The sequence below is a fragment of the Crocuta crocuta genome, unplaced genomic scaffold (genome assembly GCF_008692635.1).
Source record: "Crocuta crocuta isolate KB4526 unplaced genomic scaffold, BGI_CrCroc_1.0 scaffold118, whole genome shotgun sequence".
Lineage (NCBI taxonomy): Eukaryota > Metazoa > Chordata > Mammalia > Carnivora > Hyaenidae > Crocuta > Crocuta crocuta.
Window position 1 is genome coordinate 1,235,064 of NW_027551558.1, and position 24,862 is coordinate 1,259,925.

The 24,862-nt window shown below is 48.4% G+C and overlaps 1 protein-coding gene across 4 annotated transcripts in view; it reads left to right on the top strand.

The window, feature by feature from the left end:
* UXS1 (UDP-glucuronate decarboxylase 1) overlaps positions 1-24,217 on the top strand; it is a 92,681-nt gene extending 68,464 nt beyond the window's left edge. For all 4 annotated transcript variants that reach the window (XM_077749299.1, XM_077749300.1, XM_077749302.1 and 1 more), the window contains 6 exons: positions 6,716-6,835; positions 14,268-14,311; positions 17,822-17,882; positions 20,903-20,960; positions 22,866-22,969; positions 23,343-24,217. In XM_077749299.1, the coding sequence (XP_077605425.1) occupies positions 6,716-6,835; positions 14,268-14,311; positions 17,822-17,882; positions 20,903-20,960; positions 22,866-22,969; positions 23,343-23,474 (519 nt within the window). In that variant the 3' untranslated portion in view covers positions 23,475-24,217. The remainder of the gene's footprint in view (positions 1-6,715; positions 6,836-14,267; positions 14,312-17,821; positions 17,883-20,902; positions 20,961-22,865; positions 22,970-23,342) is intronic.
* Positions 24,218-24,862: the final 645 nt, after the last annotated feature.

The following is a 24,862-nucleotide window of genomic DNA, read 5'->3' on the forward strand; positions in this document are numbered from 1 at the left end:
CTACAGTGTCCATCACATTATTGAGCACACCTGTCCAAGGTCTTGTGTCTGGATGAGTGTTAGGGTCACTGTCATCTGGAAATAGCACATGCCCCTTGTGGCAAGTTGGGACTCATAAGCAGACGTGATGCAACTGCCGTCCTCTGTCACACTGCTCCTGCTCCTGTGGGGTGGCAATTACGTCAGGGAGTAGCCATGTCTCTGGGTGGCAAGGTCATGTGTGGTTCTGCTGGCCGCAAAGTGGACAAGTGGAGGTCATGCCTCTTGATGTGTGGACAGCATAGCCAAGGGCCTTGGGCTGGGGTGGAGGTCACTGGCCTTCCCCGAGTTTGGAGGGGTCTGTGAAGAAGGCACAGCATGGGCTTCCCACCATCACCTCTCTACTATATGCCTTACAGATAACTCTGTTCCCTTGCAGAGAGAGCCTGGGCCCATGACTGGGCCCCCTTGGGATTCTCTCTCCCTTCTTAGTTGGAATCCTTGTTGAGGAGGAGGAGAGGAACATGGGAGCATTTCCTGCCGTTGAGAAGTGTTTTGTGTTCCTGCTCTGGCAGGAGGCAGGGCCAGGAATAAAAAATGAGAAAACACAGATGAGCAGGAAGGAAGAAACATTGTTACCTGAAATCCCATCCATAGATAAAAATAAGGACAAAACAAATAAACACCACCCTGTGAAGACTGTGAAGGATGTAAACATTTAAGACCTTAGTAAAAATTTTTGACTTGGCATTATTATATTAGCTGCCAGAGAGAGTAGGTCAGACACTTCCTGTCCATTTTGGGTTGGCCCCTCCTGGTGTGGCTTGGTCTGCGACAAATCAGACCATCTTTGGGGTTCCCGCTCCCAAGTGACTGATTTTCAGAACTCTGACCTTGCTGCTGCTTGTGCTTCCTTAGTAGACATAGCTCTTGTGGACCCTGAGTGCTCAGCACAGTACCCCACTGTCTGGAGGTGCTGCCCAGCCGGCCTGTACTGGGTGGTGCAGAGGAGCCGGACCCCGGGGGCTTTGAGGACCTGTGGTGTGCTGGCCTCTGTTAGGGCTCAGCCTGTAGGGCGTAGTCTGTTTAATCTCCCGCCAATCCCATGACACCTTTGAGGTAGGGGTGGGTAGCCCATTTTGCAGATGGGAAGGGAGGGCTACAAAACTTGTTCTTAGCTCCCCAGCATGTAAGCCCAGTCTGAACCCACACTAGTGGCAGCTCATGCTCCTTGGCCCTTGCCTGGTGGTCCTCGTGGGGCACTGCAGGTGAAGAAGCGTGGCCGAGCAAGAGAAGGTGCAGCTCCCCGTCCGAGGGCGTCGGTGCTCCTCTGAAATACACAGCCAGTGGGGACACCCAGGCTGACGGCCCACGCGGCATTGCTCTGGAATTCCCAGCCTCTCCGTAGCAGTGAGGTTAGCCAATAAGGAGCTGTGTTGTGACATTGCCAGTGTGTAGTTCTAAATATTCAGCCTTTCAAGATAGCAAGATAGATTCAGAACTTTAGGTGTACGATTTATGCTGTCTGCCTGGAAACAAAGGAAAAAAGAATGAGAGAGAAGGATAACCATCATCCTTTGGTATATTTTTACTTAGTTATTTTAATAACTTAAACTCTTATGTGTTTTTTTCATGACACATCTCTTAAGTGTCATTTGTCACTTCATTGTGAAGACCCCATATGGTATGTAGTTGTATCTTACTCTAAATCCAATAGATATGGATGGAGAACATAATCATGATGAAAAAAGGCATGAATAATCCTTGTCTAAAGATTTTAGAGATCTTTCTCTAAAGATCTAAAGGAAGATTTTCCCTTTTCCAAAAGAGTCCCAGAATCCTGAGTTTGTTTTCATGTATGGAAATATGCTAACATATTCTAAATAGAGCCTGACTTCCCAGAAAAATCTGTTGCACGTACACTTTTCAGAGCACATCCTTTACAGAAAGAGAAGCTCCCAAGAGTCTTCTTCCAGGGGGTGGAATGAGATGGATTGTCGCCTTTACAAAAACATGTGAAAGGCAAACATAGCATTCAGGGTTGGTTTTGCAGGGAGCCGTTACAGAGGCCGTGAGCACCCCGAGTGCCCTGCCCGGGAGCCACACACAGCATCTCGGCATCACACCAGGTGCCAGAGCCTTGACCTGTGTCCGTGACCATCTGGGCTTTGTCTCAGTTTATTCTGTTACATTACCAAGGTGTGTCCTTGGGTAGCAGAAAAGCTGGAGAGAGGTTACTTTTGGGGTCTGGGAATGCTCAAATATTTTCCCATATAAATTTATGGTAACAGCTTCCTTGTTTTATGTCATTCCAGCTTATGAAGGGTTTCATAGGAACGCTCTACTTTCAGATCCAAGGGGAAACCTGTCCTTTGAACTTGTCAGGGTAGAATTAAGGTGCGCTTTCTTTGTGCACTTGGACGCAGCAGCTTTATAAATATGGGGACGTTTTAATGTGGGGACTTGTCCGCTTGCTGTGGTCAGTGCATTTGAGCACACGGCCCCACATGAATCTGACTCTCTGGGGTCTGTGGCCCACCCACGGGGCTGGGTCTGCAAAACAAGCCACCATTCATAAAACCATAGATTGGCTGAGCAGAAAGACTGAAAACTCAGAAATCTTCTAGTCCAATGGCCTTTAGGGTTTTATTTTCTGACATTAATTTAAAAAATTAAATAGTTGGTATGTATATTTTAGTTTGAAAAATGTATATTCAGCAAGTGGCTTATGAGTCAAATGTTTGAAGGTAGTATTCACCCTGTAGGGGTCAGGACCCATGGCCTGGACTTGCCCAGTACTGGCCTTGGCTTGTCTCCTGACTCCACGGCTCACTTGCTGGGCGCCTAGCCCTCCACACCCGCCTGTCCCACCTGGAAACTGGCAGAGTAGTCCTTACCCCTCCTGGCTTCACCGTGTGCTACACCGTGAACACTCTGATCTGATCATTAAGAACAAAGTAGGGCTGTTGAGGGCGGTTGCCAGGCAGACACATAGCTGCCACCCCTGACCTTGTGTGGCCTCCTTCCTCTGCCACAACTGACAGGGAATTGGAACTTTTTAGCACCAGGGAGAACCCTGCTCAGCACAACTGCCCTGTGTTCTGTAACAGCCTCAATCCTCTGCCCAAGAAGGGAGCAGAGCCCCTCAAGATGCATTTAGGAGAGGCCGTAGGGGAATTACCTGGGTCAGTGTTCAGGGCCTCATGGTCCTATTGCTTTTGGGACGTGTGTGCACTCCTCCTAGGGGCGTGAGGAGGATTATGGAAGCATCACAGATCCAGGCCCATCCCGAGAGCACATCTTATTTCTTCGGTCCCCATCCCTGCCTTCAGTACGTCCTTCCCAGCAGGCTGTCCGCACCATGGAGCAGGTGGCAGATGGTCAGCTCTGGTTAGCACCTGCTCTCCCGAAGCAGGGCTTCTGTGTTCTGTCCTCCGGCGCCTGCCGTCGGCAAGGACAGTGACTGATCCTGCTGCGTTGTTCAGTAGCTGGTGACAGTAGTTGCCAAGGAATGATTGCATTTTACAAGAGAGCTTTTGAGGGAGAGCTTATTGACTCCCTGCTGGCAGCATTTCTGTCCTCAGGAGATAGTTGGGGAGGGAAAATCTTTGTTGCTTCACTATATCTCTTGGGTTACCACTGACTGATCAGTCAGGCCTGCCTAAGCTCCTGACCCCTCTTGGGCCCTAGAAGTAGGGGAAGACCCCTGATGCCAGCTTACCATCTGGGGTTGTATATTATTGCAGCCAGGCCATGCTCACTCGGGCGGTGCCCTGAGCATTGTCTTCTCTTTAAGTTTCTACTGGTTTTGTGTTGCTGTGACTCAGACTTGGAGGAGTCACCCTGATGCTTGATAAAAACTTCCTGATGCTTGGGGTCATAAGTGAATGACTCTGATCCCCACCCAGGACAAAACCAAGGACACAGTGAAACCCAGCCGTTCTTAAAGACTCGGCACTGCCTTTTCCAGACCACTGTTGTGTGTGCGTGTGCAGAGACCCTGCAACACGCCATGGCAGGAAGTCATTCATCAGCACGGTAGTCCCCACGACCCTGTCCTTGGGTGTGCATGCATTTGCTCACTGGTCCTCCGGAGGGGGTCTGCCCGAAGAGGCATCACAGCCTGGTAGGTACCTTCTGGGGTCTCATCCAGGGAATTAGGCTTTGTGTCAGACACTGGCCCTTTGCTCAGGTCTGAGATGGGGAATAATTATACCTTCCTCCAAGGTGTGTATGTGTCCACCCACCAGGCTGCCACCGTAAGCAGCCATGGAAGTATCTGTTGACTGTCCACCCTCCCACTCAGAGGCTCCACAGGATCACGGGGGATGAGGGCTGCGGGACTGTGCGTGCAGAGTGGGGGTGGCCTTTGTGTCCTGATGAGGCAGTATGCAAACTCCAGAGCCACTGCACAAGAGGAGAGCAGGTCTTAAGTTGTGTGAGACTGGGGTTTATGTTGATTTCATTTGAAAGCTGTTTGTTTCGTGTCTGAGAGCTGGAATTCTCGGAAAGGCGAGGTGGCTATCCTGGCAACCACACCTATCCAGAAGCATTGTGCTTTAGCACCTAAGTTTATGATCCAAATGGGGAAACCAAAACAAACAGGCTCCTTTACATCCTGGCCAGTCATGTCTGTAAGGACACAGCTTTTATAAGGCCGTGTTGTGGAAGGTGGTTCCCGAGCATAAAGACCAGAGGACAAAAGCATCTGATTTGTTGCAAACCTTACATAGCCCATTGAGCTTCCCCCTGCTGGGCACATGGGTTTGACTCTTTTAAATTTGCTGAGTTTTTCCAGTCTTTTCCTAGAATAACATGATATCCATCCACTTCTGATTCTTTCCTCATCTTAACATTAAATGCAAGTGGATACTTTTGGAGTTCTTTTCTACTGAGATCAACATCTCTGCTTCTTTCTCCCCCTTACCTCATTTTGGAATTATTCTCTGGTTAGTTCAGTGAGGAAAGAATTGATTTGTTCCTGGACCTAGAATTATAGCTCATAGCTCATACCTTTATCCTAAAGCTCTGAGTACCTCATGTGAGCATTATATTTTGCTGGGAGGTTTGCAAAAAGGTAGACTTCTGGTTTCTAGAGGTGAGCTGTGTGCTGGGTCTGTGCTTCCCAACAGTTTCGAATCTTGGTGCAGATAAAACTGCTAATGTTTGTCTAGCAGCTGGGACAGAGATGAGGCTGCTGTGAGCAGAGATGGCCAGCCAGGTGGCTCCAGCCACTGGGAGGTCACATGGGCCCTTGGGACACTGCAGCTCATCACCTCTCACTCATTCCAGTTGTGGTGAAGTCTGTGCTTAATCAGTGCCATGGGCGGAGGGTCCATTGGCTCCCAGCCTGTGCTAGATCTGAGGCAGTAGAATTAGAAAAGATAAGAGCTTTCTGGTCAAGTCAACAGAGTAGCAACTACTGCTTTGGGCTGCCAGGCCCATGCCAAGGGTTATATAGGGATCGGCTTCCCTTTCATGATTCCCCTGTGAGGTACCTACTGTTTCTCTCCCAGGTATGGTGCGGCTCAGTGAGAGTATGTGGAGCTGGAGGGCACACGGGCCTCTGAGCCTCCCACTGCCATCCTGCCTGCCCTCAGACGCCCAGGAAATACGTGTCTGTCATTTAATGGGTGAAACAAATTAGAGACACAGACTCTGTGAAAGCCCACTAATTCAGGGTGTAATAAAGACATTTGACCTTTTTTGAGAGAGAGAGAGAGTACACATGAGCACAGGGGAGGGGTAGAGGGAGAATCTCAAGCAGGCTGTATGCCCAGCACAGAGCCTGACATGGGGCTTGACCTTCTGACCATGAGATCACAACCTGAGCAGAAATCAGGCGTCAGATGTTTCAATAGCGGAGCCCCTCAGGCGCCCCAAAACATTTAACTTTTTGATTCATGAAAAAATAGCCTGTGAAGTTAAGAACTGCATGAGATAGTTTATAGAAGCCTTTTGGGGATTAAAAAATATACTTTTCTGATTACAGATTTGAAAATATACTTTTCTTGATTAAAAAAGTAATACGTATTTATTGGAACAAAAATAGAAAGATTTAAAAAGCAGAGAAGAAAATGAGCACCTGTAATCCGACCATATAAAGATAGACGTTCTAAATAATTTTGGCATGTATCTTTCCAGATCTTTTAGCTACTAGCATATAGGGCATGCAGGATTATCTTTAGGTTTTCACCAAAACAGGTTAGATTTCCAGTGGAACAGATTGGGAGTGTAAGACAGTGTGGCTCTTTAAAAGAATACCTGCATGTCCCTCCTTTTCCAGGATAAAGTATTTGCTTGTTTTTCTTCAAATCAGCTATTAAACATTCACTGACATTTAAATTACTATTGACGGATAAACGTGCAGGAAATACTATGTGATGAAGATTATAAAGGACTATGCATAGCATGGTCCTATTTGGGAGATAGATATTCATTTGCTGGGAAAAATTTTTTTCTCCAAACATGTTTACCCCTTGTACTGTTTAGCCACCTTGCAGGTTTTCTGCCAGAGGGTTGATGCCGGTGGCCTGGTGGTGGGATCGGGGACACATTTGGATTTGGTGTAACCGTGTCCAGTTTTCAGATTTGTTAGTAAATGCATTACGTAGACAGAACCAGAAAGCCACTCTCATCTGGGAGCAAAAAGCCAGACATTTTCAGACTTGCTGTATGGGCCAGGCCCCAGAAACACGAAGTGAACTGCATCTCCCTTCCTCTTCTGCTATTCCAGGAAGGTGTTGAAGTGCGGGTGGCCAGGATCTTCAACACCTTTGGGCCACGCATGCACATGAATGACGGCCGGGTCGTCAGCAACTTCATCCTGCAGGCGCTGCAGGGCGAGCCGCTTACGGTACGTGCGGACCTGGGGTGGGAGCAGAAAGAGTTGACAGTGTGCCAGCAAGGGACAAAGGAGCATTGCCTCTTGGCTCAGGGAGTAACTTTCCTGAAGTTGTCCCTTTGCGTGGGCACATCCTGCTGCCCTTAGTGACAAGGAGGGAAGGCATGGGGCTAGAACCCAGAGCAGCAGAACTCGGTGGGCTTGCTCCCCAGGCACACTGATAGTCTAGTGCGCAGGCTGCAGCCTGGTCCAAGCTGCTCGGGCCCTGGGGCGTGTCTGACCACTCCAGCCTGCCAGCAACCACGTTTCTGGACATTCTCCTGGCCTGCCAGCTGTAGCCAGGGCCATGTGTGTCCTCAGTAACCCTCAGGTTGCTGAGAAGTGAGGTGTCTGGGGTGAGTCTTGGCAGTTTTCATGGTGACACCCAGAAGAACGCCCTCTGCTGGTTGCACTCAACCTGGGAGGCTCTGGGACCTCAGTGGTCTGAGGTCAGTGGTTCAAGTGTGCGTTACGGGTGAGCACCAGCCACCTGTGCTCTCAGATACCTGGGGCATCAGGGTGGGTGGCTCATCCCCACCACCCCGTTGCCTAAATGGGAAGGAGTGGCTCTCGCCTGCCCTTTGAGGGGCTTGCTGATTCAGTTGGGTTGGTTTTCTTTGGTTTTGCTCAATCCTTGGTACTCTCTTCCTCTCCTCTTCCTGCCCCACTGCCCTCCTTCCTCCTTCATCCCCTCTCCTCCTCTCCCCCCTTCTCTTCCTCCTCTTCTCCTCCTGTCTGCCTCACGTCTTTGCTCTTCCAGCCCTGTAGCCTCTGCATCCTTTCAGGCTGAGTGTTTGGTGGGCATCCAGGGTAGGTAAGGGTCTGGTTCCTTTGAAAAGTGCAGGATGGTTTGCTTATCGGCTGAGTGGATTCCTGGGGGAATGTTACAGCTCTGTGTACATATGTATCCATCCGTCTTTCTGTCTCTCAATAGAGTAAGTTTACCATTTCCTGTTCAGTGATATTCGCCTCCATTAACTCACTCAGTGTTCACGACAGATGTGTGAGGCACAGGTTCTGTTAGCCCATTGTCCAGATGGGGAGATCAGAGGGTGGAGGTTACAGGAATTGCCCAAGTTTACTGTCAGCCAGACAGTGGCTGACGGTGTCTGGGCCGGAGCCTCTGCTCTCGATCGCTGTTCTCCATGATGCTCCTGTTTCTTCTTGGATAGGTTGGCTACACTGCTGCCGACAGTGCCAACTCAGAACAAAACGCTGAGCCTGTTACAAAATGGTGTGCCCCCCGGCCCAGAGCAAGATACATGTTATAAGTGACTTTTGCTGCATACGTGCCCAGGAGAGGGGAATCCAAACCCTATCTCAGGCACCACATGCCTGCTCTCCCCTCCCACTCACCTGCTGTTGGCTCCAAGCCTCGGTGCCTGCAGAGGGCCACACGGTGGACACGCTGGTCCTCTCCTTAACTCCACATGTTGCTCCACTGGCACAGCCTGGTGGTCTTGCCCTAAGGAGATTCAGAATCCAGCCTGTCCACCTCTGCTCCCACTGCCCCTTGTCCTCCTTGCCACACACCAGTTTATTGCCCCAGCCGTCCAGCCACTCATTCTCCCTGCCGGGGGCTCCCCACCCAGCAGGCAGGGGAGCTTTAAAGATAAGTAGGAGCTCAGAGGCTTTCATCTGCTGAGAGCATGGTTCACAGGCCTCCCTGTACACCCCAGCTTTTTGCCCCCGCTGCTCTGCAATCTCAGCGCGTTGCTTCTACCTTTCTAGGGAGCATGTTCCTTCCAGGCATCTTCCTGTTCAGTCATCCGCGCATTAGGGGAGCTCTGGACCATTCTATACGTAGTGACACCAACCTGCCACCTCATAATTATGCTTTCTGTAGGTTTCCTTGCACTTATCACTGACTGAAATATTGTTTTTCCAGCCCCCAATCCCCTCTTGAGTGTAGTCTCTCGAATCAGGAACAAGTTTCATTCATGGCTGTGTGCCCAGCTCCCAGAAGAGTGCCTGGCGCCCAGGCGGCGTGTGATGAGTGCTGGTCGAGCTAACGACTGGGTTTACAGTGGCTCTTGCCTTTGTGATGAGCACAAGGGCTCTGGGCTTTGTTCTGGAAGCCATGGTCATTGTGTTACTGCAATGCAAAGCTGCCCTCTCATCCGTGTTCCCCTTGTGCCTGCTGTTTGGGTCCTGCACGGGGGCCCCTCAGTCCAGCTGCTTGGTTGAGAGTTCCTCACCGTCAGGGACACTCCTGGAGCCTTGTTAGCCACTGCCCTCCCTGACTCTCGTCACACCCAAGATCAGAGCTGCTTTGTTGAGCAAACTCTTAAAAGCCTTCTGAGAAACAGCTTCTTGACTGACTGGTTTCTGGGCAGCAGCCACAGCCCCGAGTGTCAGGTGGGGAGCAAGTTCCCGCCCACCCAAGAAAGCACCTATTGTGGGCAGATGGTGATAACTCATGTGTTGTCTCCTCATGGCCTGAGCTTTGGTGCAAGGGCCCGGGCAGCGGGACGGCTGTGCTGAGCAGGACTGCGGCAGGGCCAAATCACGCCATGTTCCATTTCTTCCAGGTGCCCCCGGTGGCAGGAGTCCTCAGGGAGACTTTTCAGAAGTATCTGGTCCCTCTTGTCACACAGCATTCTATTTCCCTTTAGCGAATTGATGAAGTCGCTAAACTTTTCATCCTTGGCTGCCCCGTTGAGACAGGCTCCCTTCTTTCGCCAGACGGTTCTGTGAGAAGTCTTAGAGGAGGTCATGCGGCATGACTCTCCATCCAGCCCGTCTTCAGGAACACTTTGCTTATCGAGGAGGTGCATCCATCCTTTCCCTTCCCATTCATTTCCGGCAAGTTCTTTCTAAGACTAAAGACCTCTTTAGAGCGGCTTAGTATCTCACCTTCCCTCTTTCAAGCCGGATTATGTGGTCACTCTTCCAGCTGCTCCCCAAGCCTTTTGTTATCTTCTCTGGGCAAATACCATTCTTTGGGCCTGTCCCTGCCTTAAGTCACAGACTTCTGTTAGGATAACTTTGTTAGGAATATTTTGCCTTGTTCTGTGAGGCATGCACAGAAGCTGTGTTGTATCTAGCATGAGCACACAGAAGCTCAGAAAATTCTGCATTCCAGTTCAGGAAGTTTAGAAAGTAGTTGAGTATAGTTTGAGTAGGGCTAGCTTATTAAGTTTATTTTGAAGAGACTTGAATTCACCATTCAGTTAAAGCACTTGCTCGTGTATATGTTACCCATACACACATTCATAGTGGGGTTTAATTCTGTCTTGCCACCTTTATTCCAGTTTGCAGATGACAAAGTTGCGGCAAGAACAACTTGAATTTTCCTGGATGTGGCAGAATTGGGGTTTGAGTCACGGTCTATATCTTTTATTTTTATTTATTTTTATTTTTTTTTAAATGTTTTATTTATTTCTAGGAGAGAGAGAGACGGCGTGAGCAGGGGAGGGTCAGAGAGAGAGGGAGTCACAAACTGAAACAGGCTCCAGGCTCTGAGCTGGCAGCCAGCACAGAGCCCGACGTGGGGCTCGAACCCACAAATCGCGAGATCATGACCTAAGCGAAAGTCGGACGCTTAACCGACTAAGCCACCCAGGCGCCCCACGGTCTATATCTTTTAAAAAGTCTTGCTATTTTTCTAAAGGGAAATTTTGGAGAAATCCTACTTCTGTGGCCAAAGTCTGCATTTTATTTACCGTTTGTATCCACAGTGTGGTATTGGAAGTGATCACTGACTTTGGGCCTTTGTTGATGGAAGTACATAAGGGACAGCAGCGGGGTTGGGGCTGGTGCACACTCCCCATGCTGCCCCACAAGGCTCCTTATGCCTCGCCCACCACCCCCCACGTTCATTAGGCTCCCTGACAAGCTCCTTGTGGTGCTTTTTGTGCTCCCCTATAGTGCTCCCCTGCAGAGCTTGCTTTACTCCCCCATGTTTCTCATGACCCTGTGCTCTCCGTGCTCCCCTGCAGTGCTCCCCTGGAGAGCTTGCTATACTCCCCCATGTTTCTAATGACTCCGTGCTCTTCGTGCTCCCCTGCAGTGCTCCCCTGCAGAGCTTGCTATACTCCCCCATGTTTCTTACGACCCCATGCTCTCCATGCTCCCCTGCAGTGCTTCCTGTGCTACTTCTATGCTCCCTACTGTAGTGCTCCTCATGCTCCCTCACTGCCCTCCCCATGTCCCCCATCCCCAACAGTGCTCCTCATGCCCCCCATGTTTGCTGCGTTCCCCCAAAGTCTTCCCCTGCAGTTNACTAAGCCACCCAGGCGCCCCTACCTCTCCCTTTGTGGAATTACTAACTCCCATTCTGCTTTGACCTGCACAGTGTTACCAACACTGAGCATGACCCTGAATCTCCTTGCTCCTCTCTCGTTCTGTGAAGTGAAGCCAGAGCTGCTAAAAGCTTTGCTGTCCTCTCTCAGAGGAAAACGAGGCAGCCATGGGAGCTGTGCAGAGCTCACCAGCAGCACCAGGCCCCGGGTCATTCACGTTGTAGCATTTGTTGCTCGCCCGCTTGTTGCCAGGACTGTGAGTGAGATACGGTGCCTGCCCTGGTGTGCCTTTTGGTTGGGCCAGCGGATGTGCAGGGCTCCAGATGCTCCTGAGATCAGGGTGGGTGTAATTCCTGGGGAGAGGGGCACATAGCATCTTCTTTTGCACACATGCACCCTTTCTTTACTTTTGTACATTGCACACAGTGAATTGTACACACAGTAATTCAAGGTCATCATATTAATAAATACTGGGGATGTAGATAGGAAGACTGATTTAAACCAAAGCAGAGATGAAGGATACTCTACAGAAACTTAAATCCAATAGGACTTTATAAGGATGCAAGGGAGGAAGGGTCAGGGGCATCGCTCACACTGCATTTTAACTAAGCGCACACACTGGAGCGCATCTTGCAAGTTGATCATCGACAGGATCCAGGAGAGTTGTGCATGGGGTCCCCAGGATCCTTGCATTCCTGCCACAGCCCCGCCACGGAGGCCCTCCTTGCCTCCTTCTGTAACAGGGAGTTTTCCAGAGGCTTAGTTGCCACCCACTTGGACATCAAGTGGGACCTCAGTGGAAGGTATGTGCAGTGGGAGTGCTGCTGAGGGGCTTTTGTCACTGGGCCTCAAGGGGGCAGGCTGAGCCTCCCCTCCCCTCCGTGGGTGCCTGAAGCTGGGGAGGTGTGCCTGAGGGCATCCTGGCCTTCTGGTCCTCACTACCCCGTCTAGGAGGGCCCTCTGAACAAGGCCACTGTGTGCGAAACACTCAGCAGATGCCCTTTGTTTCAGTTTTCCCTTTGTGTGTATGACATTGTGTGACGTTCAAACTACTGAGCGTCGCCATCATGATTCCCTTGTTCCTTTTATTGAGAAGGTACGTGATGTGATTCTTCAGCATTATGATGTTGGCAGCCCACTTAACCTGCCCCTGGCTTTGGCTCCGCCAGCCCGCAGCCCTGGTCCCGTAAGGTGAGACAGAGGGCTTGTGGGAGTGAAGAGCAGGCCTTCGGCCAGGCACATTGAAGGCTGCTGCCCTGCCCGTGCAGTGGGCTATTGTGCACGTTGCCAGCACACAGCTGCAGACCACCTGCCACGCTGTCACAGAGACCCGACTAGGAGCGGCAGGAAGGTGCAAAGAAAGCAGGCAGAGGACAGTCTGGACCCTCAGCGTTGACTCTGTAGACCCAGGAGTGGCAGGTTCATGGCCAACAACCAGGAGTACAGCTTCACACCCACAGACTTGTGCATCGAGGGTGTGCTCACTCAGGTTGGTGGGCATTGTCTAAATCTGATCCGCACTTTACAATGAGATGGGAGAATGGCTCAGTGCCAGCTTGCAGGCCGTCTCTCACAGCTGACGATACAGGCAGTTCTGAAATTACCGATGTTGCGGTGGGGTAGGAAAAAGATTCCTGGGCTAGGAGTCCGGGTAGACTTCACTCTCCTGGATAGCAGTCAGTGCAATGCTCCGAGCTTCTGTGACCTCATCTGTAATGAGGTTGTATGAAAAACAATACAGGTGTCACACCTGCAGCGCCCCTCAGTGGAGGTGGATTTCCAGGAGGACGGGCCAGCGTTGCAGTAGTGGATGGACCTTTCCCACCCCCAATTCTCCTTCCTACTTATGGGGCCCATGGCTTCCTTTCTGACTTGCCCACATGTAGCAGAAGGCTCAGCAAGACCAAGGATTTGGGTTCAGGCGGAACTTCCCAGGAAGGGTGGGTCTGCTTCTGTGAGGGGCACTTATCATTCTTCTATATTCCTTGTCTTGTAGACAGAAAGCTCCCTAAATCAGGACCGTGGGCTTTTCTCACTGGGAGGGCCTCCGCCCCAGAAGGTCAATCTGATGCCCTTTTGACACCGGCATATGTAAATGCTTATTAAGATAACACAAGCAGCCTACTAAGAAAAAGACACCAGGTGCCTGTGAGGCATGCATTTCTCCCTTCCCATTTGCTTCTCCAGTCCGATGGCCGAGCCCTGCATAGCCCTGTTGGGAAGCAAGGCTGGGGGAGCTGGTGTGGACTGTGGGGCTCTTGGCCTCCGGCTCCTCTTTGGCATCAGGTGGCCAGGGGCAGGAGACGCCGGTATTGTTCTGTTCCAGCTTGGAAATCCGGCTGTCCCAGAAGGCGGCCCCTCCTCCCAGCTACTGCCTTCCCTCTGCAAGCATGCAAACAAAAGCCCTGTGGCTCCTTCCTTCTCTGTGACCGTAGGGGGTGTTTCTCTTCACTCTAAGTGGTTTAAACTGCAGCATTTACAAGGTTATTGTTCAGTACATGTTCATGGAATGCTGGTGGTGTGTGCTACAGCAGGTGGTATAAGTCTGCCCAGGAGCCACAGCCAAGGAAGCTGGTGTGAGTGGCAGAGTCTAGAGGAATGGTGTGACTGGCTGAGCATGAAGGGCAGAGTCGTTCAGTCTGGCCTGGAGAAGGAACCTGAGAATTGTCAAAAAGAGGAGATGTTTAGACAAGAGGGTCTATAGCTGGTGGAGGAAAGGAACCAAGTGGAGACCTAGAGACATGACAATATACAGGGGACACAAATGGAGCATGAAGCCCTGCCTTTCCTCTCTCCAGCCACCTCTGTCTCCTATCCAGACTTTTCCTGGGTGGTTCACAAACTTGGCTGCACGTTAGAATCGCCCAGGGAACTGGCTGTAAAAATACTGACCCCAGAACCCAACATAATCCATGACCTGTCACGACACTGCCATAGCAGTAACTCCTTCCGGTGCCGACTCTCGAGGACAGACTTGATACATGTATGTGGGCACTTTCCAGTGTTGGGGCATGACTTTGAAGTACAGAGTGAGTTATAGCATCACTGCCCCTCCGGTATCAGTTCTGAGGTCAGTCTGTGCCCCTGGAGTTTTCCGGAACCCCATTTTCCCATTACGGTGTGGTTTTTCTTGGGCAGCCTAACTATTGCTTTCCTTCTAGGTGTACGGATCCGGGTCGCAGACGAGAGCATTCCAGTACGTCAGGTAAGGCAACCGGGCTGCTTCCAGCAGATGGTGCGGACCAAACAGCCTGCATCTGTTTTATAGGTTAATTATTTTCACATCTCCGTCCTGGCTTGGTTAAAAGTCCATTTTAATTTTCAGATGGAAAGCCCTTGGGGTTCTCTGTTTCAAAGCTAAAATTCTAGGGGCTTCTGGCTGGCTCAGTTGGTGGAACATGGGACTCTTGACCTCAGGGTTGTGAGTTCGAGCCCCACGTTTAAAATCTTTAAAAAAAAAATTTTTTTTTGTGCAAGTCCCAGGCTTCTAGGACTCATGTGCTTATCTTTTACTGCCACCTAGTGTTTCATGGGGAAACTTGCCCAGTTCTGAGGGCGACTTGATTTCCAGTTCATACCAATTGGAGAGATGGCCTTAATCATCCAGCAAACCTACAGTGCTGAAATCAGACCCATTTTAAACGTGGTTTCTGGGGCGGGTGAGATTGTCCTCATTAAAGGGAAGATAAGGTAGACTGTCCTCATGTCAAATTTTATGCTGGAACTGAATGCGGAAAAAAATACATTCGAGAACTTTGTTGAATAGTCTCATATGGTAATTTTTATCGTTTTCTTATTAACCCTCATATGTCTAGTTTTCTTGTTGGTCAGTTCAGTCAGTGACATTTAAAAATCCAGTTTGGGTTCTGGGGGGAGAGTACCTTATAAACAGTTGGATATGTGAAAATATTTCCCCACATGACATGGCTACTGTGAATTCTCTGTCAGTTTCTGATATCCTAAAAATCCAGTTCTATATTTGGGTGCCATATATTTTCATTTTCAATGCAAATACCCTGGGATGCCAGTCAGTCGGAAAATGCTATTCCTGGCATGTCCCGGGGCCATCCCAGTGGTGCTTACAGCGGTGACACGGTGTCAGGGTGGTGGTGGGGGCACAGGTCTGGGCCGTCTTGGCCAGAGCAACCACATAGACTTTCGTCTGATTATGTGAGAGACCTGGGTGGAAATGTCTTTGAGAAATAGAACTGCTAGGAAAAAAACAAACAAACAAACAAAAAACTTATAAACAAAAATAAAAACAACCACAGATTTTTTTCCCCAAAAAAGTATTTGTTAATTTTCACATTTAGTCTAAAAGAAAGCTATGACATACATCATGGTCAGTGTTTTTGTTTTTGTTTTTCCTTCTGGCCGTGAGTGTCTTGCCAAGCAGTACACAAAGCCTGGGATTTGTGGGATACTCTAAGAAGGGGTTTCACCAGGAAATTTGTAGCAGCCACTCCTTCAGGGTTGTTTTCATTTCAAAGCACTCACCCCAGGAACCACGTGCTCAGAGAAAACGCATTGTGCCACATTTCTGTATCCAGACCATCTTATTTGGACTTGTGGGTATTGAGCACCATCTTTTCTCATAACATACTTTCATCCCACCTGCCTCTGCCCACCCCCAGTCTGTGCACATTGTGAAGGAGTCGTGCAGTTTCTGGCATTTCCCAGAACCACCTCACCGGTGGCCCCCAAACTTGTCCAGGTGTGACAGCTCGTGAACTGTCATTGAGACTGTGCAGTAACAGAGTAGTTAGAACTCACTCTTCTCTGTGCTCATTATTTCAAAGGCAGCAGAAATAGCCTCATCCTTTTTCCACCAGTGATTAAAATATTTTAAGAATTCAGTGGCGCACATGCCGCATACCATGCAGCTCAGGACCGAACGTGCCCACGGTGCATGGCCTGCCCTGATGTGCTTACACAGCTGTAGCAAACGCAGACAAGCCACTCTCCTGACTTCCAATTTTTGTTATTCAAGACCCCGCTGAGACAGATAGCTTACAGTTTTGCTATTTTTACTAAGTTGTTTTTTTAGAAACTAAGAATTTATTTACTTCACAGTTAAAAATGTCCAACGTCTGGCTCTGTGCCTACTGTACTGAGTTAACTTTACAAAATCCGCAGTTGCCCCAAAGCAGCATTTCATGGTTTCTGAGGTCCAGGTGATCATACCATACACATTCACATCCTGGCATGACTGCGTTTGATGTTTCCATGGTCAGGTTATAGCCTCATCCACACAACAAAGGCATGTTGTCTTTTTTTTTTAAGTCACTTTGTCAAAATGACACTTTTAAAGAGCTTCAGGTTAAAAGACTGTGATCTGTGCAATATTGACCTTAAAAGTTGCCAGCTTATTACATAAAAGATGCGTGTCCCTGTCATGAGGATGACTGCATGAGTCCGTTGTCTTCCAGCTTTCCGCAGACCTCCCCCCTCCCATTTCAGTATTAAAAATGATTGTGGATGCTACAGAATGGTGGCTTTTAATGTCTTCTGATGAATTATGCAGTGACCTATGCCATGAGAGACATGTTGTGATATATAATAATGATTACTGCCATCATGATGAAGTGACTTTGCCAGTTTCTAGAAAAGTCATCCAAAGTCAGGAGTTATTTGCATTTAGGCTTGACCTATGAGAGTGGAGCGGACTTTAGGCACGTTCACGTAAAATAATCATAAGAAACAAAAATTCAGAAAATAATTTGCTAAATATCCTGCCCCCCCCCCCCAAATTTTTGTTTTCCCCAATGAAAAGGAAAGCAAAAACACGTTTTCTTTTGGAAGTTGACCCTAGCAACCTGCTCCTTGCTGGTAATGATGGAGGAGGAGGGAACGATTTCAACACAGACTGCCTTTGGATCCCCAGAGCAGAACTTTAAACGTCTCCTGAGCAGCACAGCTGATGAAAGTAGATGTAGAACAAGTGTTTGTGTGCCGCAGTGAGGTGTCATTTTTACGAAGTAACTTTTTTTTAACAGAGCCATACTTTAAAGCCTCTGAAAATAAAAACCAAACCTTGGTAAGCGAAAGTTTGCTTACTTCTCTTCACCTTCATGGCCCAGTTGGTTACGATCCATCTGAAACATCCAGATCCCCTGACCGTTCCATGCGAGGAGTCTGGGGGGGAGGAGGGGCATGGGGTTGGTGGCAAGTGAAGGTTGAGGGGGTGGCAGCAGCGGTCCAGTTTATTTCAACCCTGCGTTGTCTGGCTTTATCTGTGATTTGCCAGTATGAGAATTACATACTGGAGTGCTGTCATTTCAGTGGGTCTTCTACATATTTTTTTTGAATCATTGCTTTTTCACATGGACCAGCTACATGGTTTGCATTAAACATGGACTTTTCATCAGAAGCTATATAAACACCGTCTTTTGGGGGGCATATGTCTGTTTTATTTTTAATGTCTGATCGTTAAAGTGTTTCAGAAATAAACAAAAGTAGAGCACTTTCACCCATCAGTCAGCTTCCATCTTGTTTAGCTGTCTATCCCCCACACACTGAAAGCGAATCCCAGACATCATGTCATCATCCATGAGTACAGCATTCTCAGCGCTGCTGATTTGCAGGATTTTGTTTTGACTGTCAGTTTTCCATTGGGTTTTGGTTTTCATCCGGGAGATGGGGTGGGTATGCTCCACACCTGGGCACTGCAGCAGGCAGCAGGCAGCGCCCGACCCTGCCTTCCCATCTTTTCCAGCGATCTGGTGAATGGCCTCGTGGCGCTCATGAACAGCAACGTTAGCAGCCCAGTCAACCTGGTGAGTACGTCTGCTCCTTCCACGCCCCCCGGACCACGTTAGAGTTCCATGCTTTATGAAGCCATGAAGAGTGGCAGGCTGTGCCTTATTTTCCAGCAGCGCGCATAGGGCATGCATGTTTGTTGCTTGCTAAATAATAGAGGAAAAAATAAACACAAAACAAAGTAAGAGTTTGCAAAGGAGTAAAATGTCTGCAAGGCGTGGATGAGCGGCATGATAAACACTCACCCATCTTCATGGGGCACCTGGGTGGCTCAGGCGGTTAGGCATCTGCCTTCAGCTCAGGTCATGATCTTACAGTTTGTGGGTTTGAGCCCAGAGTCGGGCTCTGAGCTGTCAGCTCAGAGCCCGGAGCCTGCTTCGCATTCTGTGTCTCCCTCTCTGTCTGCTCCTCCTCTGCTCATGCTCTCTCTCAAAAAATAAATGTTAAAAACATTTTTAATTAAAAACAACAACAACACTCACCCACCTCTGTCATCCTGAATGGCCTGGGTCTAAAAATTTGTGAAAGCCTTTGTGGCTGAAGATGGACATTTTTTGGTGTGATTCCTTTTTCCATTGTTTGACATAATCTAATTTCTGTAAGACTTTTTAAAGTAACAGTCCAATCACAGAAGTGGTTAAAGTTTCCCAGTTTCTGATCATGTCTATAGTTCAGTTGACTGCACTGAGCACCTTTGTTGCTTCGTCCTTCATTGCTTCCGCGGTCCTGGAGGGATCAGAAGGTGGTTTTGTTCTGCGGTTCTCTGCTTGGTGAACGTGCACTTCATTCTGTCTCTGACCAGTTCTCACTTATATTTAGAACTACAGTCTGTGTCTGTGAGCTACCCACTGGGTGTATTTCCCAGTGTGGGGGCCATTCACTGCTAGTCTGATGACTCTGCAGTGTGGTAGCTTTCCAGGGATATGGAGGGCAAGGTCAGACCCTGTGAGTCTCCTCCCCAGCTCTCAGCCACAGTTCATGTTCATGCCTGGAGTCCACCTACCCTCTCGCTCACTGTCTTCTGAATGGCTTCATTCCCTCTTAATTTTTTTTAATGTTTGTTTATTTTTTTTGGTTGGGGGTAGGGACAGAGAGAGAGACACAGAACCCAAACCAGGCTGCAGGCTCTGAGCTGTCAGCACAGAGCCTGACATGGGGCTCAAACCCATAAACTGTAAAATTATGACCTGAGCTGAAGTCAGAAGCTTTAACCAACCCAGGCACCCCCATTTCATCTTGTTTAAAATGTGAAGTGTCCAGTGTACACTGTCCGTCATTCAAGATGTTGTGCCTGTGGTCCCTGATATTAGCTTGTTTGGAGCCGTGGCCTCACCTTGACAAGACTTGGAGTCTGTTTCAGGTGCTTCTCCCAATCGACCTCTCCTGCTTCCTGCAGGGCTTTAAGGTTCACAGGAGTGGCCATGCCTGCTTATTTCTTGAAACCACTTCCCTCAGAAGCCTTTCCTTGTACTTTCTTTGTAATCAGCAGTCAAGCTGTAGTGTTCATGTCTCACTGAGTTTGGAGGGAATTCTGACCAAATAGGAGACATGGAGATGTCACTCCTTTGTCCAGCTGTTGACCAATTTGTGGGGGTCAGTGGCTGCAAGGGCCTACCTAGGATGCTTTCATGCACTTTTAAAGAAACCTGAAATTTAAAACAGAATGAGACCTGCCCTGTGAGCCTCAGTGTCTTTGGGCATTTACCTACATAATACGTTAAAGGCCATGTCACCCTTATCCTGGGTTTTTGCTCCAGCCCCATTCAAACATGCATGTTGTCAGTGATTGCCTTCCTAAAGTAACCCATCTTATCTTTAGATACTTGGCTCCTTCCTTCTTTCTTTCTGGGGGCAGGGTGGCTTTGCACAGGGCCATTTGAGAACACCCATCTCTTGTAGAAACTGTCTTCCCTGAGTTCTAAAGAATGTTTGCCAGTAGCCCTGACAAAGACAGGGGTCCTCCCTCCCAAGTTCCTATCACTCCACTCTGCTAATCAGGCCTTTCTTTGTTGCTTATATGTAAGACCCAGGTCTCTTCCTACCTCTCTTTCCTTCTGACTTTGACCAGACCAGGAAGCTGGGAGTGTAGCGTATTTAGGATACGAAACTGCCAAACTTGATGATGGTCTCTTATGATGGGGAGGGGGTGGCAAATAAAAGTAGCAGGATTGGAGGTGCCTGGATGGCTCAGTTGGTTAAGCATCCAACTCTTGATTTCACCTCAGGTCATGATCTCATGGTTTGTAGGTTCAAGCCCTGGGTTGGGCTTTGTGCTGACAGCACAAAGCCTGTTTGGAATTCTCTCTCTCCCTCTGTCTCTCCACCCCTCCCTCGCTTGTGTGTGTGCACTCTAAATTAAATAAGTAAGTAAGTAAATAAATAAATAAATAAATAGTAGCAGGAATAGGAAGGGAAGAAGGACAGTGGCTGCTGTCATGTGTGAGGGAAGAAAGAAAAAGAGAAAACGATTTTCCTTAAAGCCCCCCAAAAGCAAGCTCACTTTATAAACCACATCGAGTCTTTCCCTCTGGCTTGCCTAGAGCCCTCATCCCTGAGTGCATTTCATTTCTGTTACAGCTTGCTTGTGCAAGTTTGCAAATCCATTATTACTGAAGTTGTTAACACAGTGCACCCAGAGGGAAATATATTGTCTTACGAGAGCTAATTTGCAGAACCAAACTTTTATGCCAAGTGACAACGTAGTTACAGTAACGTTAGATATGGAAATTGTCCTGGTCTCTAGGCCAGGGAACATGTATGTCCTTATTAGATGATCTTGACCTAGCCGAGAGGTGTTCTTGTTAACAGAGAGTCTGGAGGACAAAAGCAGTACTGGGTACAGTGTAGTACTCTGCTGGATGGATTAGTCATCATCCCATCAGCAAAGCACCTGATGAAACATGAAGAGGCAGGAGCCCAGTGTTACTAATATGCCAGAGTTAGCCCGGGGATGCTTTGAAGATACACATGCGGTTTGAGTGGTAGAGATCTCTCCTGTTGGGATTACACTTCTAACCAGCAACCCTTTCTTCCTTAGGGGAACCCGGAAGAACACACAATCCTAGAATTTGCTCAGTTAATTAAAAACCTTGTTGGTAAGTAGGACAAACACCTTGCTGAGTGAAATTGGCTGCACTCACGCTATCAGTTAATAACACCTTGACTAGAAAATGTGTAATTAATACAAGCTAATTGAATTGGATAAAAAGCAGAACTTTATCAGGAACACTTAATTGTTTTCTGATTCTTTAATTAAGTAATGAAAAGATAAAGACGAAAGGGTGTGGGAAAGGTGGGTTATATGCACAGCTGTGTCAGCAGGTCGGGGTGGAGCGGGAGGAAGAGCTTGTTCCCAGGGCTTGAGACGTAGTTCTGGTGGATTACTCTACACAGGTGACGATTGTTTGGTGTCCAGTCTCCATCACTGACAGTGATGAGAAGGGGATTTTGAAGATTCAACAGGAAATGACACCAGCTTGAGTGTTTCTGATGGAACCTGTTGGCAATTTTCAAGCTCTTTATAGCTCTGGCCAACCTGGCCATCACCCAACTGGAGGCAGTGTAGACACTGGGAGGCGCCCCAGTCAAGGGCATGCTCTAAAAGCCGTAAGAAGCTTGTGTATCTTTAGCAAGCCCTTGGGTTGCAGGTGTGCACTGGGCGAGCCTGCCCTCACTTCAGCATGCTTACTGGAGCTCTGGGAAGTCTGGCTCTCAGGGGTGTCTGTTTTCCATAGTTGATCAAGAAATTTGAGTCAAGACACAACCAGATTGGAGTGGTTAGACCCAGGCTGAGCCTGACACAGGATGTTCTGAAGTGCCTGTCCAGAACCCACACTTAGCTGTGCTGACTCTTCAGGGCTGCCCTTCCTGGCATGGAGCTGTCCTCTATCAGCATGTTCTAATTAGCTCCAGACAGCTGTACAGGACGGAAGCTGGCCTTCCTCAGATGTAAATTGTAAGATCTCACAGCCCCAGTAGCCTCCCCTAGCTCCGTTCCCCCCACCCCCACCTTCCCACTCTGGGTCTGCCCATCTCTACCCAAATAGGGAAGGGATATACTCAGATAACAGCTTGTCTGGGATCTAGGCCATTGAGAACCTCTACCACAAGTGGGGCCCATGGGACACTGGTTAGAAATGCAGAATCACATACACCACCCAGATTCTGGATAAGAATCTGCATTTTGATAAGATCCTCTAATAGTATAACCACTGTGGTTCTGTGAAAGGCTGAGTAGCACACCACCCCAAGCTGCAGAGGCTTAAAACAGCAACCACTTTATGTGTTCATGAATCTGTGATTGGGACTGGCCTCTGCTGGGGGTTTCTTCTGCACATCTTGCCGATGGTCACTGGTGTGGCTTCATTCTGCTGGCAAGCAGGGTCTGGTCCCGGCTAGGATGCAGGACAAACCAGGCTCTCTGTCCTTCTGCATGTGATCTTCCCAGCAGGATAGCTGGACATCTTACGTGTTGGAACAGGGCTCACACCTGCAGGTGCATAAATGGTTAGGTCTTCCATAAGGCATCAGCCCGGAACTGGTCCATGGTCATTCCTCCTGCACTCTACTTGGGTAAACGAGTTGACAGCTGGCCCAGTTCCAGTGAGGCGCTCCTGAAGCACATGAATGCCTCAGATGTGGCTCACTGGGGCCATCAGCATCACAGATGACCACACACCACATTCGCCATTTTTACTTACTTTGGAGTCTGGCTCTGTGGGCGTGCCTGCTGTGTTCACTAATGGTGGGTGGTCTGCCCTGGAGCCAGCAGCTGGAGCAGGCCCTGTCCTTTCTCTCAGGCCTGTGGAGATAGAGTAACTGCCTCTCACCAAGCTCTCGTGAGGTCAGAGGTACAGTCCCTCATGTGGCTCAGTGACTCCATGAGAAATGCATTCTGTGATGTGCTCCCTTATTCACTGCACGGATAGGATTCTGCTTTGAGGCAGAGTCACACCTGGAGTGGTTTGTGATTCTCTTACCTTTCTTTTTTCTTAATTCAGGAAGTGGAAGTGAGATTCAGTTTCTCTCCGAAGCCCAGGATGACCCACAGAAAAGAAAACCGGACATCAGAAAAGCGAAGATGATGCTGGCATGGGAGCCCGTGGTGAGTGTGCAGGCCTGACACTGCCCTGTTGACAAAGGCCCACAGCAGTTCTTGGGCACTGGCGTGGTTGGGCAGACAGGAGGTAGGGTTTCCTCCAGGCTGTTTTCATGGCGTCTCCTCTCTTGTGTCTCATTCTGTTATGGGGGAAATGGGAGTGCACGATGCAGTCTGCTTTTGCAAACTTGTACACGCACCTGGCTGAATCCGTGAAAGAAGCATCCAGGGTGACGGCTGGGTATGCACACCACGGTGCTGTGAGTGTACCTCCAGAGGGCAGACTGCACATCAGCACGCCCTCCCTGCTTCCCCAGGAAGGTAGGCTGTTTCCTTCGGCAGTGACCTTGTCTCCTCTTCTCACTTTCTCTTCAAACAGGTCCCGCTAGAGGAAGGTTTAAACAAAGCTATCCACTACTTCCGTAAAGAACTTGAGTACCAGGCAAATAATCAATATATCCCCAAACCAAAGCCCGCAAGGATTAAAAAAGGACGGACACGCCATAACTGAAAACCTCACTTCTCGGGACGGGAGACTCCCTGTTTCACACTTGATGGGATGTATTTTTTTTCTTTTTTTCTTTTTTTCTTTTTTTTTTTTTTAAAGGAAAGACTTAAAACAGGTGTCATGAAGAACAAACTGGAATTTCATTCTGAAGCTTGCTTTAAAGAAATGGATGTGCCTAAAAACTCCCCTCAAAAAACTGCAAATTTTGCCTTGCACTTTTTAAAAATCTGTCTTTTTATGTAAAATAGCGTAGATGCATCTTTGCGTATTTTCACGTTTTTTATCTTGCTCTAAAAGCATATGTCGTGACTGTCGTTGACAGTTTTATTTACTGGTTTCTTTGTGAAGCTGAAAAGGAACATTAAATGGGGTGAAAATGCCAATTTTATTTATAAAAGTGGGTACTTATAAATGAGACATTTTACTATGCAGAAAGGAAAAAAAAGCAGACTTAAGCAGTGTTGTCAGGTGGGTGACACACCGGCATTTATTCTTCAGGCAGATAAAAAAATTCTGTTTGAGGGCTTTATGTTTCTTTTAATTCAGAATTTTTCCAAGGTCTAGTTTTTAGTTGCAAACTTGACTTTGAAATACTTCTGTTGGTTTTCACGATCAAGGATATTTGAAATCACTACTGTGTTGTGCTGCGTATTTAGGGTGGGGGTGGGGGGGACAAAGTTAACGTATTCTTGGTTAACAGTGGTTAAATATATGCTATTTTAATAAAATATTGAAACACACTTGCAGTTCTAGAGATTGGCTTTCTGCTTTGCTTGTGTACTGTTGAATTCCTAACAGAAATACTGTAGAGGGGCCCCTGGGTGGCCCAGTCAGTAAAGCATCCGACTCTTGATTTCAGCTCAGGTCATGATCTCACGGTTCGTGGATTCAAGCCCTGAGTTGGGATCTGTGCTGATAGCAGGGAGCCTGCTTGGGATTTTCTCTCTCCCTCTGTACCCCTCCCCCACTCATCCTCTCTCTCTCTCTCTCTCTCTCTCTCTCTCTGTCTCTCTCTCTCTCTCTATCTCTCTCTCTCTCTCTCTCAAAGTAAAAGAAGAAGAAAAGTACTGCAGAAAATTCTGAAACAGCCAGGTTGGTATGTGTGATTTGATGAGTAGATAATAAGAACTGCTAAGCTAGCAGGGCCAAATGTGCATCACATACTAACTACAGTGTGGAGAGTTCTCTTAGCTCTCACCCAGGGTCTGAGTCTGCACCCTGTCCTTCTGCAACACAACCCAGATGGAGAAAAAGCAGTGCTGTTTGTTGTACAATTTGCTGGTGAGGCTCATTGAATGGAAACTTTGAGAGCTTTTGCTTAGTTAAGAATTCTTTCAAGCTTTAGCATTAGAATTTTTTGTTATTGTTCCTTTTAAAACAAATGGAAGAAT